Below are 16,586 nucleotides of genomic sequence, written 5' to 3' on the forward strand. Positions count from 1 at the left end.
ACTTACCATACACCCTGAAGTCCCACTCCTAGGTATTTACCCAAGCAAAATGAAAACCTGTGTTCATTTAAAAATGTGTATGCAAATATTTATAGTAGTTTTATCTGTAATTTCCAAAAACTAGAAACAACCCAAATCGTAGTCAATGGAGGTAATGGATAAACAAACTCTGGTACATTCATGCAATGGAATACTACTCAGCAGTAAATTGGAACAAATCATTGATACATGCAGTAGCATGGATGAATAAGGTATACTCTGAATAAGGAAATAAGACTAAACATTTAGAAAAGATATCAAGAGAAATATTCAGAATAATTTCTGTTTTGGGATTCCTAAATGCTAGCAAAATAAGCAAAATTTAAAATATGAATCATATTGTTCACAAATATCAATTAATAAAAAAGTATTTTGGGGGACTTTTTTTTTTAACTGAAGTGTACTTGATTTACAATGTTGTTTAGTTTCTGGTGTACGGCAAAGTGACTCTGTTTGGAAGCAAATGGAATGACTTTCGAGGGTTAAAAGGCCAGAGAGACTCAGCTCACAGCTCAAATCTCAGTACATCAGTCGGTAGGTTATGTTGGCAGCTTTTCTCACAACCTAAGGTCTCTGAAGTTGGTTTTTGTTCTGTGCGGAAGGACACCAGATTCATTGAGGTGGCTAAAGTCAGGGCTGTGCCCTTCTGTGTACTTGGCCAAAGGCAGCCCTGTTGAGGGAAGGAGTGAGGAACAGATATATGTTTTGCATCAACTGTGGGCCTGGCCTGCCCTAGGCACTGAGGATGCAGCTGTGAACAAGACAGAGGCAGTGCCCTTTACAGAGCTCAGGATCTAGGAGGGCAGAAAGCACTAGATAAGAGTTGGAAGGGGAGCACTCTGCAGTGCTGTAGACGTCTTTAATGAGATGGTTTAACTTGGTCGGGGGCATCAGGGAGGGTGTCCCCAGGGAATAATAATGATAATAAACAGCCTTTATTGTGAAAAAAATATGTATATGTATTCTTTTTCATATTCTTTTCCATTATGGTTTATTATAGGATATTGAGTATAGTTAGCTGTGCTATACACTAGGACCTCGTTGTTTATCTATTTTGTATATAGTAGTTTGTATCTGCTAATCCCAAACTTCTAATTTATCCCTACCCCCCCTTCCCCTTTGGTAACAATAAGTTTGTTTTCTATATCTGTGAGTCTGTTTCTTTTGTAAATAAGTTCATTTGTATCACATTTTAGATTCCACATGTAGGTGATGTCATAGGATATTTGTCTTTCTCTGTCTGACTTCACTTAGTGCGATAATCCTCTGGGTCCATCCATGTTGCTGCAAATGGCATTATTCCATTCTTTTTTTGTTGTTTTTTTGGCTGCGTTGGGTCTTTGTTGCTGCGTGCAGGCTTTCTCTAGTTGCGTTGAGCAGGGGCTACTCTTTGTTGAGGTACGCGGGCTTCTCATTGTGGTGGCTTCTCTTGTTGTGGAGTACAGGCTCTAAGCACATGGGCTTCAGTAGTTGTGGCGTTCGAGCTCAGTAGTTGCGGCTTGCGGGCTCTAGAGCGCAGGCTCAGTAGTTGTGGTACATGGGCTTAGTCGCTCCGCGGCATGCGGGATCTTCCCGGGCAAGGGATCAAACCAGTGTCCCTTGCATTGGCAGGCGGATTCTTAACCACTCCGCCACCAGGAAATTCCCTCCATTCTTTTTTATGACTGAATAATACTCCATTGTGTGTGTGTGTGTGTGTGTGTGTGTGTATGTATATATATATACATATATATACCACATTTTCTTTATCCATTCATCTGTAGATGGAAGTAGTTTAGGTTACTTCCATGTCTTGTCTATTGTAAATAGTGCTGTAATGAACATAGGGGGTGCATGTATCTTTTCGAATTATGATTTTGTCCAGATATATGCCCAGGAATGGGATTGCTGGATTGTATGGTAGTTCTATTTTTAGTTTTTTAAGGAACTTCCATACTGTTTTTCATAGTGGCTGCACCAATTTATATTTCCACCAACAGTGTAGGGGGGTTTGGGGAGACCTTTTCAAACAATTCCTCAGAAGAAATAACTATTTAAAATATTTACGAAAATGATTTTGGTTCCAGTTGCTCTAAGTGTGCAAATCATAGTGGTAAAAAGAAAAAGTAGATCCATGTGTAACCAAACTTCATTTTATCTTATAATATTTATTTTCTACTTTCTAACAGAGATCTTTGAGAGAGAGCCTCACATGGGCATTCATAAACTTGCTAGCTTCTTCAAAGTTATTCTCACCAATATTCATTAAGCAACATGTATGTGTATGCCAAATGGGTAAGCTTTTCTAGTGTATAAAATCCTTAGGGGGCTTTCCCTAAGGATTCAAATGAAAAGCTTCATGTGATCTAATGTCCTGGCAAAAAAACCACCCAACTCAAAGTAATGGAAAATATAGGCAAACATTAAATTGCTTCCTAAGATTACACTACCCTAAATGACAACACACTGAATTGGTGAGTGTTTTTCCTGAGAAATCCAATTTTAAGGGGAAAAGTTCCCAAAGGAATTAACTAACGTTAATTTGTTCTAAGATGGAAATAAAACAGTGAATTAAAACTCAAAATTCACACTTGCCCTTTGCCTTTCTTAGGATGTGTACACTCCAGAGGATATTGATGTCACAGGTTCAGTGTCACATACTCCTTCATAAGGAAACCTGTGTGGGCCACAGGAATAAAAATCCGGAAACAACCTAGCTTAAGACCTTATGTGTGGTAGCCTTGGAGACCAGAACTATATCTGGTCTTTAGCTTTAGCTTTAGCTAAAGCTTTAGCTTTCTTCATTGTGTCGTAAAATGCACTTATTTCCAAGAGTGTTTACTTACAAGTGAATCCCCACCCCCCAGCCAATTACAGCCATGTGCCTGCTTCCATTTTCCTCAAGTCACTTCTCTCTACGCCTCTTTCTCCATCGGGTATGGTATAGACATGAGCTGAATTCTAGGACATTTCCCCCAGCTTTAAGATTTTAAGATAAAGAGTTCATACACCATATCTGAAAAATTTTATATCAGATTTTCTCCTCAAAAGAAGCTTAAATCTGGGAGAAATGAAACTTATTTGGTTATTGTTCTTTTGCTATTTTATGCAAGCGGATGCTTTCTTTTTTGTCCTCCGTTTTGTTAGAATGTTTTCTGAAGTCATTTACCTGGACCGCCCAAAGACACTAACAAATGGGCATTTTTTTAAAAAATGAGTTACAGAATACTGTTAAAAATTCATTTCACAACCTGTATACTCTAACCCTGTATCTGTGTCACCCTCAGGATTTAGGGGATGGAAAGCATTAAGACTAAATGTATTCCATGGCTGTGGATTTGAAACCAGAGCAAACTGTGCTCCCCTTCCTCATTCTAGATTTTACATCTACTTCCCCATTTTGAAATCTCAGAAAGTTGCAAAGCTACCTTGTGACAGCAAGGGTAAAGCTGGCTGGAGAGGAGAGGCCCAGGGTTGGCAAACATGTAAATATGACTCATTTCAGAAGTGCCAGCCACAGAAGTCAGAAACCACCACGGGGTAGGTAGTGAGACTGCTGGCTGAGCGCCATCAGCTACCAGAGTCCCAGCCTCATTACCCTACCCGGACATCTGAGCCAAATAAAGCCATGTTCCTGTTGAGCCTATTTGCAGACAAGAGAGAGATGGGCAAGTAGCCAAATGGTAGAAAGAGTATTTCTCATGAAATAAACACAACCTATTGCTTCTCCAGATAACTGTGTTCCTTTTCTTCAAACACTACTGTTACCCATTTGGGGACAGTCCAAAGACCAAACATATTTTGAGAGCGTTCTCTTTAGAGGCAGTGTCATGGAGTAGACAGAGTCTAGACTGTAGAGTCTGGGACTTGGGTCCAGATGCTGGCTCCTTATGTAATGGCTATGAGACCCTGGGCAAGTGACTTAATCTCTCTGAACCAGAGTTTCCTCAAGTGTGAAATGGGGGGAAATGTTGCTCATTTTGAAGGCTTATTGTGAAGACTGGAAAATAATAGATGTTCCTTTTCTTCTTTTTCCTCTTCCCCTTCCTATACCCTTTTCTCTTTCTTTCCTCTCCCTTCTTGTACAATTTGGTGTGAAAACCATCAGAACAAACTAGCCATCCATGACTCAGGGTGGGGAGTAGCTGAAGAGGACCAGAATAAGGAGTTGAAGGCCAAACACGGTGAGGAGGACACACATTTAGAAGGACTGCCTGGCATGGAGAATCAGAACCTACATGGTGTGAGGAGGGTATCTGAGCCTGGGGCAGCCTGGCATGTGATACCAGAGCAGACATTCTGAGTAGAATGAAGGGGTGTTACATGGGGGAGAAGCCTACCACGAGGTGTCAGAGCCCAGGCAAGGGACAAGGATGTCCTTGTGGGAGGGTGGCCTGGCACTAAGTGTCAGTGCAGACTGAAGAAGACATCATGCCAGAGGGGCAAGCCTGGTGCAGGGTGTCAGAGTCAGAATATAAGGAGGGCAACATGTGTGGGCATGGAGGGGTGCTGTTAGCAAGGGTTACATATAAGGGGATTAATCAAGTAAGTAAGTATATTAAGGACAGTAGGTGTTAGATTTTTCACTATCTGAGAAGGAAGTTAAAAATATGGAAAGGAAGAAAACTGGAATGGATACTGTGATGTCAGATTGAGATTGCAAGGATCAACATGAACTCCTGGCTTTCAAACACACACACATACACACACACACACACACACACACCCTCCATACCTAACTCTGTTCACTGAGAAGACATAGGAGGAGCAACACCTTAATAGCTATGAGCACACCCAACACCTACATCTTGGCTTCTAAGAACCATTTTCCACTAAAAAGAATCAGAGCTTCTTGGAGCAATGACTGATTCCAGGGTTGAGGAAAGGAAAGTATAAGATCAGCCTGAATATCTTGTGGCAGAAAGCAGGATGTGATCAGTGACTGCTGGGGACATGTAAAAAGATGTAAGAGCCAGCTGAAGGGATTCACACTGGTCGAATTGAGGATGATTAGAGCACCAAAATAAATAATAGAAATGGATTAAGATATGTTGAATAAAATAGGAAACTGTGAATCCATATTGATACAAATCAAACTGAAAGCTTGATGAGGAATGGGGCATTTACAACAATCAAACCCAAATGGAGGGACTTTCTAAATAATAACTGGCCTATAATCTTAAGGTCATGAAAGTCAAGGAAACACTGAGGAACTGTTCCAGAGTGAATAAGACTAAAGAAATGTGACATATAAATGCAATGCGTGACTTTGGACTAGATCCTTTTGCTCAAAAGGGCATTTGGGGGACATTTGGTGAAAGCCGAAAGGGGTCAGAGGGTTAGATGGTAATAATGTATCAATGTTAATTTCCTGAATGTGATGGTTGAATACTAATTATGATGGAGAATGTCCTTGTTTGTAGAAGTTACACACTAAAGTATTCAGGGATAATGGAGAATTAGGTCAGCAACTTACTCTCAAATAGTTTGAGAGGGGGGAAAGATCTTTGTACTATATTTGCAAGTTTTCTGTAAATTTGAGATTGTTTCAAAATAAAAGGAAAATAATATATGTTAGGTGCCTGGCATTGTAATAAAGACTGTTAGTGGGTCCCCTTTACCGTCCCATGCATTTATCTTGCAGCTGCCGTGAGTGTAGGAGCTATTGTGCCCAGGGACATTTGAGCAATTCACTCTACCTCCCAGCCCCTTAACCTCCCACTTTGGATTGGTGGTGGTGACCAATGCCTGACTGGCACAATAGCACTGGTGCAAGGGGTACCATAGTCCCACCTCTTGTCTCAGAGTGGGACAGTGGGACAACTTTGCAATGTGATCCTTCCAGAGCACCCTGTGTATCAGGCCAAGAATTTATCTGAGCTGTCATCCTTAGTTGACGCCTTCTGCTTCCCTATCTCTCTTACAGGCTTTTCCTCAAGAACACACTCTCAAAAATCACATGCACCTGAGTCCCTGCCTCAGGCTCAGCTTCTAGGGAATCACAACTAAGACAATCACATAGACAATCACTAAGACAATTACCAGTCCAAGAAATGATAGCTATATTATCATCAATGATAATACCATTAGATGCAATACCAGTGCATGTATTATAGATCTAGATACCCTTATTTTGTGGATATGTTGAATTTAAAATCTAACATCCCTGTTTCTGCTAAACTATATAATAATTTCTATAAGAGAAATTTAGTTTCTACCAAAACCAAAAGTAGAACTCTGAAAAGTGCTCGCTTTAGGATTCCACTAGTAGAATTCTCCCCCCGAACAATTAAACACCTGAATGACGCTGTTATCCTGGTTAAACTTGTTGCATTTCACCCCTTCCAGGAAGTCTTGGTGGATATCCTTTCCCAGATGTGCTGCTAAAACTATGGTTTAGATTGGATTTGGGGATTCCAGTTTTCTAGTATCTTAGTAGCAATGGTTCTCAATGAGGGTAATTAATGTTTCTGTTTTTAATTGTCTCAATGACTGGCGTGGGCTACTGCATTTCACACCCTGCAATGCATGGGGCATCACATACAATGAAGGATCATCCCAAATTCAACATCCAACACAACTATCAAATGTCCTGCTGGACATTCAGGGTGGTGAAAAACCAGTCTGTAAATATCCGAGCCAAGCCTCTATGCCATCTTACAAATATTTTTGCACTGAATTTTTCAGGAAAACAACTATCATGTAAATATAGGGGAAATTAAACTTTGTGCTGATTAGAGCTCTACAAGAGTTTTCCCCCATTTTGGAAAATCACATTACTGACAGCAGTGCTGCTTTGTGGTGTTTGTCACCCATACAACACATCTGTTGCAGTCTGCTTTTGTAGGTGTTATATTTGCAACGATTCTTCCTGCAGGTGCAAAAAGCTATTTCATTATGTTCTCTGGTGTAGTTGTGTCCAAGCATTTGCATATTTACATACATGCTATTTTAGGTATTATGTTTCTTTTATTTCTCATTTATATAACAGCTGGGACATTTTATTGACTTCTAAAAATGAGAAAGTTGATGGGTTATAAAGGTGGCATTATAAAACATTTGTTACAGAGAAAGACAGTGTTGGGTCTGACAGATTTGGAAACGCTTGTGTGAGAGGAACACGATATAGATATTTGCTTGTTAGAGTTTCATTCGTTCTCCCATTCAACAAATGTTTAGAAAGTATCTCCTGAGAATAAGGCACCAAAGAAGATGCAAAGAGGAATACACAGGAATCCTAGCTCTAAAGGAGTCCCTGTCCTCAGCAAAGTCATAGTCTAGTGAGAAAGAGCACATATTTAGCAGGGGAGATAAAAATTTAGACAAGTAATTAGACTGTAACATAGCATATTATAAAAACTTCTAAGAGAAATACAAACAACATGGTTTGAAAATTCAGAGAAAGGAGCAGTTACTTCTGGCCAGGTTAGGGAAGGCTTGGTGCAAGTGCTGGCCTTTGAAGTGGGCTTTCGTGGGAGTGGATTTATGGGGATGGGGAGTCTGTGTGTAACAAGTCAAGAGTGGCTCAGTGATTTCCACAGCTGGATTGCTCTTTGTCACTGCATTCGCTGATGAGCCTGGCTTGCTTTCCATACTTTTAGAAAGCAAATAGCTAAGCACCTTGACAGCCAGAGCAACAAATGCATGTCATAATAAGCAATTATTGATCAGGGAGACATTTTTATGGTGTTTTGGGAGTAACTGAATTATATGCACTGATGTGTTTGAATTTTAATTGTTTACCAGTTCACTGGGAGTAAAATATGGAGTAATAAAACAGATGGCACCCCATTCCTTGATATCCCAGCTCTCCTTGAGCATGACCTTCCTTCAGAATTACCTTAATCACCCAGGATGAAAGACAAAGTCTAAGGGCTTTTATGATGCTGCTCATAACACTCATGAAATGTTTCACTGTCACTATGGGTAATACACCAAGAATAAATAGCATGTAAACAAGTTTAATTACTTCAGAGTTTTACTCTCCACCAAGACACCAAACACATTCTTAAGTTATTCTCTCTTTAGTTCATTAAAGAAAATTCAGAGAAAATAATACTTATAATATTTACCATCACCCAAAAGATGCCAGTAAACAGCAATACATACAAAATTGTCAGAATATATGGAAATAAGAGGAGATAAACAAGCAACCATGGCACCACCGTTCTATTCATTAGATTAACGGCCATTTGCAAAAGTCATGAAGAGAAAAGCACTATGATTTTTAGAGCAAGGACACAAAACTTTGTGCTACAGACATGAAAAAGATAAAATGAAATTCATTCAAGGCATCTTCCAGTCTAAGTAACAGAGGCAAACGTTTCAAGTAGGAAAATACATTTCTCCCAAAAGGAGAACAGTACTTTGTGCTTCTGTGTAGTTTTAATCTTTCCCTACTAAGTTGAAATCTAAAACTTTCCTCTATCCTGCATGAGCAGCACTATTTGTCTGATTTAAAAGTCTCAATTATAGAACCTGAGTGGCAAATGTCCTATAGAATTATGAGAGCAGGAGGGAACACAAGTGGCCATTACTCTAGTCCTCTGCCCCCTAAGTGGGATTCAAAGCCATTATCACAGATAGCAAGGACATAAAAGACTATTCCTAGGTATTATAGAGAAATGTAATATCAGCAAGGAGATAATGGAGGAATAAAAGAGCTAACTAAATCAGTGTTTGACTGTATGGTTATGGATGACAGACATGTCCATAGACCAAGGGGGGAAAGCAGAGGTGGGGGGGGGATGGTGGTGGTGGTGGGAAGAATTGGGAGATTGGGATTGACATGTATACACTAATATGTATAAAATAGATAACTAATAAGAACCTGCTGTATAAAAAAAAAAAAAAAAAAAAAAAGACATCCATAGAAAGCAAAGCAGCTTCATTAAGCACGGTCCTCCAGAGGAAAGTAGTTTTTTCCCCTGTGATGCATTAAAATATATGAGATAGAATTTTGGGTTCATTCCTCTGACATACTAAGATAAGTGCTTTTTCTGAAGTCCTCAGAAAATCTTATTTCACTTGAAAGGAATATTTTGCATAGGTTGAATTGGAACTAGAATAGCCCTAAAGTATAATTCTTATGATTTTTCAAATCTTATCTTTATTCCATGAATACATACATTTTAGTGCCTATGATGTGAAATCTATCCTGGACCATTGCATTAAAGGAAATCTTCAACAACACTGAGTTGTACCCTTTTTTTTTTCCTTTGCTTACAATATATTATTCATTGGTCTAATTTGGATTATTTGTCCACTGACAGGGACAATTGGCATATAATTGAGCCATATTCTCTAATACTATTTAATAAACATCATTAAGTAGTGGCAGGTATTTACTGAATTATCGCCATAAGCCGAGAAATCTTCTAAGTATTTTACATATGAGAATTTATTTATTGCTTGCAGTAGAACTGATGACCTAGGTATTATTCTAATTCTTATTATCCTGATAAGGAAATTGAGGCACAAAGAAGTAGAGTAATTTGCCTTAAGTCACACAGCTTGTAAGCTGTGGAGCCAGGACTTAAATCCGTTCACTCCTGCTTCAGTGAGACCGCCATCCTATAATAAACCACAGTGAAGTATCAGCCCTTATGTTGAATGACTATTAAATGTACGTACTATCCTAATTAATGCCAAGCATAATCTGAAACTGTCCATTGATTTGGAGGTAATTATAATTCATTCTTTTTAGACTAAAGTTCTGTGAGTTTTGACAAATGCATACAGTTGTGTAACCACTATTACACTCAAGATACAGAACGGTTCCACGCCCCACCCACCCCCCAAATTCCCCCAGGCCTCTTTGTGGTCAACCCCTTTCTCTACCCCCCAGACACTGGCAAGCCACTGATCTCTTTTCTGTCTCTATAGCTTTTCCTTTTCCAGAATGTCATATAAATGGAATCATGCAGTTATCTTTTTATTTTTTTCCTGGCCTCTTTTACTTAGTATTGAATACTTGCTCTGTGCCACTTGCATAACCTAACACTCGCCCCTCCCAAAGAGTTATAAACTGTATTTGGATCATTGCTAGTAGCTCTCCTACATTTCCTGCTTTACCTGTCTTCCATTTGATCTGCCTAATAAATCCTAACCTCATTTCACGTCCCTTTACCAGCTTGCTCAGTGGTTTCCTAATAGTGTGGGAAATCAAACAAAACAGGTGCATATTTGTGTGGTTGAGTTTGCAGCATGTTTTCCAGGAAGCCTTTGAGTCATAAAAATGGGGAATACACATGTTGGTTTCTATAGTTATTATTTGACAACGTATATCTGTTGCCTTTTTTGTGATGGTCTAACTTCTTTCTCCAGTGACAGTGCTAGACATCATATTAAACCCTTTCCATAGCAACACATTTTTTAAAATTGAAGTATAGTTGACTTACAATAGTGTGTTAGCTTCAAGTGCATAGCAAAGTGATTCAGTTATATATGTATATGTGTATATATATATGTTTTCAGAATATTTTCCATTATAGGTTATTATAAGATATTAAGTATAGTTCCCTGTGCTATACAGTAAATCCTTGTTGCTTATCTATTTTATTTTATTTTTTTGAATTTTTGAATTTTATTTTATTTATTTTTTATACAGCAGTTTCTTATTAGTTATCTATTTTATACACATTAGTGTATATATGTCATTCCCAATGACTATACTACCCAAAGCAATCTACAGATTCAATGCAATCCCTATCAAATTACCAGTGCAATTTTTACAGAACTAGAACAAAAAATCTTAAAATTTATACGGAGACACAAAAGACCCCAAATAGCCAAAGCAGTCTTGAGGGAAAAAAATGGAGCTGGAGGAATCAAACTCCCTGACTTCAGACTATACTACAAAGCTACAGTAATCAAGACAATATAGTAGTGGCACAAAAACAGAAATACAGATCAATGGAACAGGATAGAAAGCCCGGAGATAAACCCACGTACCTATGGTCAACTAATCTATGACAAAGGAGGCAAGGATATACAATGGAGAAAAAAGTCTCTTCAATAAGTGGTGCTGGGAAAACTGGACAGCTACATGTAAAAGAATGAAATTAGAACACTCCCTAACACCATACACAAAAATAAGCTTATCTATTTTATGTGTAGTAGTTTGTATCTGTTAATCCCATACTCCTAATTTATGCCCCACCCCCTTTCCGCTTTGGTAACCGTAAATTTGTTTTCTATGTCTGTGAGTCTGTTTCTGTTTTGTATAGATTCATTTGTATTATTTTTTAGATTCTACATATAAGTGATATATAATATTTGCAACATTTTTTAAACACAACTTTAATGGCTTGCGTGGAGTGGCGATTGAGAATGGCAGCAAAGATTTTTGGTACATAAATCATTTATTTCTATTTTTTCTTAACCATGTCCTGCCTTTTTTATTCATTACTAAGAACATTGATTTGGAGATTAAATGTTTTCCTCTATTTTTATCTTCAAACGACCTTTATTCACTGCGTCTGCACTTTGCTAGATTTATTCCAGCCTCTTACACTAGGGTCATAGTTTAGCTTCAGCTTGGAGCCAAATGCCCCACAGCTGAAATGGCCGCACCTCTGAAGTGGCATTTTCCCAGGCCACTCCTGCCTTTAATAATGAACCAGCCAGGAGGCAAGTTTGTATCTCATTACAACAGAGCCTTGTGTTAGGCCTGGTGCATAATTAGATGTGAAGAATTACAACTGGTCCTCTCTTTGCAAGATCTTTCAGCACCATGTCTGCACTTAAGCCATTACTTTTATTTTAATCTAATGATTTTGCCTCTCTCTCTCTCTCTCTCCCTCTCCCTCTCCCTCCTTCCACACTCTCTCTTATTTAATAACAACAATGAAAGAAACCAAGGAAGTTCGGAGATTTGCGGCTTTAAAAAGACTGGATCCCGAAAAGATTTTCACAAGACGCTTCAGAAACAGACGTTTGAGTCAGAAACCTTGGAGTGCAGTGAACCCAGCACTCAGGTATTTCCTATCAACAAACACGGTTGCCAGGTTACTGGACGTTCTTCCATGGCATGCTGTCGATCTTTTCTTAAACTAATAAAAAGGCTAGACTCATAGAATATTGGAATAGGAGGAATTCTACCATTTGAGTCAGTGATTTTTTTTTCAAACTTGTTTGTAGCTATAGACATTGGTGTTCAAAGGAAAATAGATAAAAGTGGAGGGGCTGTAACTGGGGAGGGGGGGAATTGGGCCCATCCCTATAATGATTCCTGCAGAGACTCAGAGGTGCCCCCAAGCCTAAGGCAGGCTGCAGTATGATTGAAAGCTCCACACTGAGGCAGACTGTCTATCACATACCAACTCTATAACCTCAGACAGGATAACTCAACTCTCTGGGCTTCAGTTTCCTCTCCTGGAAAACAAGGATGATAAAAGTATCCAACTCATGAAGTTGTTTGAGTATTAAATGAGTTAATGTGTGTAAAGCATTTAAGACAATGCCAGCTCACACTTTGTGCCCTATAAATGTTGGCTACTGCTGCTGCTGCTGCTGTTGTTATTATTATTACAATTACAGAGTAGTTACAGTTTAAAAGTCAATGCTCTATACACCTGTGTTCATAGAAGCATTATTCACAGTAGCCAAAAGGTGGAAACAGCCAAGTGTCCATGGGCAGATGAATGGATAAACTAAATGTGGCATATACATACAATGGAATATTATTCAGCCTTAAAAATGGGGGAAATTCTGACACATACTACAACAGGGATGAACCTTGAAGACATTATGCTGACTGAAATAAGGCAGTTACAAAAGAACCAATACTGTATGATTCCATTTATATGAGGTACCTAGAGTAGTCAGATTCATAGATATATAAAGTTAAAATGGTGGTTGCCAGGGGCTGAGGAGGGGTGGGAATGAGGAGTTATAGTTTAATGGGTATAGAGTTTCAGTTTTACAAAATGAAAAGAGTTCTGGAGACTGGTTGCACAACAATGTGAATGTAATGAACATTACTGAGCTGTACATTAAATAATGGTGAAATGGTAAATTTTATGTTGCATATATACTTGACACAATTTTTAAAAGATTTTAAAAACCAGTGCTCTGGTCCAATCTGTCCGTTTTATAGGTAAGAAAAATAAAACATAGAGGAAGAAATGTGTCCAAGTTTGCACAGGACTTCTTCTAAAACAGTATAGTTTTCAGCTTCCAGGTGCCCTCATAACACAAGCATCTCGCCATGCTGAATATGAGTAGAGGTTTTAAATAATACCTATTTTTCAAACTACAGTTGGGCTGACTACTTATCTCTGCAGAGGAATCAGCCATCAATTCCAGTGCTGAACCTGGTGGGCTTACGGAGGAATGGGATATCTGTATGCTGTCCTCTGTGGGAAATTTCAGGGGTTTTTCATTGGTAATTTTGACTAAATTCAGCTTTCATCATGTAGGTGACCAACTAAATGGTTCCTTGTATCAGTCAGACAGAAGACACACTAGGTATTTCCACAGAAGAAATTTAACATAGGGAAATGGTTAAACACATTTTGGAGGACTGCGAGAGCCAAAAAGGAAAACTGAAGTCATACAGAAATTGTAACTACAAGAAACAGCGCGCCACCCTAAGCCTGGGGTCTATGGCAGTGGTTCTCAAACCTAAGCTTCATCAGAACCCCCTGAAGGGCTTGTCGGAACACAGATGGCTGGGCCCCACTCCAGAGTTTCTGATTCACTGGGTCTGGAGTGGGGCTTGAGAATTTGCATTTCTAAATAGCATTTCCCAGGAGTTGCTGATACTGCTGGTCCCAGGACCATGTTTGAGAACCATGGGTCTAGTGGGAGGAGCTTGGAGTTATCAGAACCTAGCAGCTCAGAAGAGGGGCCTCAGAGCTAGGACTCAAATATCTGAGGAGGGGGTACAACCTAGTCAGTGGTGTCGTCAGAGGAGAGACCTCACAGGGGCTGGGAGTCTGGACTTAGACCTCCTGGGAGAAGGAATTGCCCAATTGGTGCTGATACCTCCAAGGAAGGTAAGATGAGGGTTTTTCTGGAAGTGCCAGAGAAACAGAAGACTAGGACCAATGGCCACAACCAAGGTGAGAGGAACAGCAGGCAGAGAGGAAGGGGTCAGTCCCTTCTCCCTCCCCCAGCCATCCAGTCTCCCTGGAGTGCTCCCTGTTGGCAGAACCTAAAGGGAGAAGTAGCAAAGCAGAAATGTGATTTGCTGAGTTGCAGACCCAGCATCACAGAGCAGAGCATAAAAGGGTAAATTCAAAAGGTGAGCATCCAGCACAGCCATAAAGCACACTCATTCCTTCAGCGCACTAACACAGCACTCAAGTCATCAGCTGGGTTTCAGAGCCAAGTTATACAAGAGAGGTGTGGTTTTAAGTATCAGACTAATACTCATCATGGAGAGATGCTCAGTCCAGCAACATCCTCCCTTTCGATCATTTTTTTAAAATTTTATTTATTTTTGGCTGTGTTGGGTCTTCATTGCTGTGCGCGGGCTTTCTCCAGTTGCGGTGAGCAGGGGCTACTCTTCGTTGCAGTGCGCAGGCTTCTCATTGCAGTGGCTTCTCTTGTTGTGGAGCACAGACTCTAGGCGCACAGGCTTCAGTAGTTGTGGCACGCAGGCTCAGTAGTTGTGGCTCATGGGCTCTAGAGCGCAGGCTCAGTAGTTGTGGCACATGGGCTTAGTTGCTCTGTGGCATGTGGGATCTTCCCAGACCAGGGATCGAACCCATGTCCCCTGCATTGGCAGGCAGATTCTTAACTGCTGCGCCACCAGGGAAGCCCTTTTCAATCATTTTTATGCACCTTATTGAGTGGAATTGTGAGGCCAAATGCCTGAATTTCATAAGTTAAATATATATATATGATGTGAATCCATGATACACATATACTTCATAAAAATTATATTATATATACTATTGTAAAGCTTCCTCTTTTTTATTAACAAGACAATATACTATGATTATCTTTCTCTTCCAATGACAGCACATTTTTCTTTTTTTTAATGGCTGCCTAATGTTCCACTGTATGAAAGTTCCAAAATCTCTTAATCTGAAAAGTTTCTTTTTGAGGGGGGCATTTAGGTTGTTTCTATTATTTTGTTATTACAGAGTTCCAGAGATACTCTTGTCCTCACATCTTTGCTCACTTGTCCAGTTGTGGCCTTAGAATAAGTTCTGAAGATAGATAAAGACATCAATAGCTCTCTATCTATCTATCTATCTACATCTTTACATCATTTTAAAGAGTGTTGGGAAATCCAATTCATTTTCCCAAGCATCTTACAAATTCTAAGATGAACAAAAGTATTAATAATTAAAGTATTACCATTGATTATTGTTAACACATTCAGTTTAGATAAAATTTATGATCTAGGAGAGTAACACTTTTATGAGTTAGACAGATGTCACCAAAAATATGTATTATGGAGATATTGTACAGTAGTATGTCCATTTAATAGTACTTTGAGAATAACACTTTACCGTAAATTTTACAGGTGTTTATAACAGATCCATCTATTATTCTTACAACATATTCTTGATTATGGTTGTATGTTTTTTGCCAAGTCTGTAGTTAGGTATCCATTTCCCAATTTCCAGGACATTTCTAGTGGAATGAAGTGGCCACTTTGTGACTGAAATAAGACAGTTTTTTTCAAACACACTGCAGCTGAGTGAATACCGCTGGAATAGCAAACGCTCTTTTTTTTTTTTTCCCCCCTGGTGTTTATTCCTGTAACTGCTACTACAATCCTGTAGGAAAGTGTTCCCATGCCCACATCTCTGTCTTCTGAAACATACTATTCAGCTTTGGAGTTTATATAAAACTTAATTTGGAAGGCTTCTCACAGATGGTCTTATTTTCCAGTTTCGAAAGCCAGGCTCTGGAGTTGGGATTAGGATGAGGTCCCTTTATTCCCCAGTCCAGTCTCTGCTTTTTTTAAAGGCCTTATTCCAGTTCTGTTCTGCTTGAGCACAAGACATGAGTAGGGTTCATAAGAGGTTTGGCTCCCAATCTCCAGAAAAGAACATGCCCCAAACTAATAGCAATACAGAACTGTTTTCAAACTTTTCCTCAAGAACAGGTGTATCTACATCTGATGAGTTAATTACCTGCTTCCAGGCAGGAAGGATACATTTAATTTTAGGATACTCAGTCCAGGAAGCTATGATGTGATTCTTGTCAGAAATTCTTTGAGGCCCAACTCTGCAATCTCACATTGGAGCAGTCTTGAGACATTCCAGACCCTTTAGTTCTCATTTTAGACCCACGATCTCTCTCACCAAGACATGTCTTTTTTCACAGGCAGGCCCCTGCCACTTGAACGTGCTGTGCGATGTATCTGGGAAAGGCCCCATCACTGCCTGTGACTTTGACCTCCGCAGCCTGCAGCCTGATTTGCGGCTGAAAAACCTCGTGCAACAAGTGAGTGCCCAGGACTTTGAGAAGCAGAATGAGGAGGCCCGGAGGACCAATCGGCAGGCCGAGCTCTTTGCCCTTTACCCGTCAGTGGATGAGGTGGGTGTGACCATCTTTATGCCGGAGAATTTCAGTGAAGACACAGGGAGCCTCCAGGAAAATAT

The 16,586-nt window shown here is 39.6% G+C and overlaps 1 protein-coding gene across 1 annotated transcript in view; it reads left to right on the plus strand.

Annotated features, from left to right (window-relative positions):
• DOCK8 (dedicator of cytokinesis 8) overlaps positions 1-16,586 on the plus strand; it is a 221,411-nt gene that overhangs the window by 72,761 nt on the left and 132,064 nt on the right. The window contains exons 5-6 of the mRNA XM_061201215.1: positions 11,873-11,996; positions 16,309-16,521. Of these exons, the coding sequence (XP_061057198.1) occupies positions 11,873-11,996; positions 16,309-16,521 (337 nt within the window). The remainder of the gene's footprint in view (positions 1-11,872; positions 11,997-16,308; positions 16,522-16,586) is intronic.

Source organism: Eubalaena glacialis, chromosome 9 (genome assembly GCF_028564815.1).
Source record: "Eubalaena glacialis isolate mEubGla1 chromosome 9, mEubGla1.1.hap2.+ XY, whole genome shotgun sequence".
NCBI lineage: Eukaryota > Metazoa > Chordata > Mammalia > Artiodactyla > Balaenidae > Eubalaena > Eubalaena glacialis.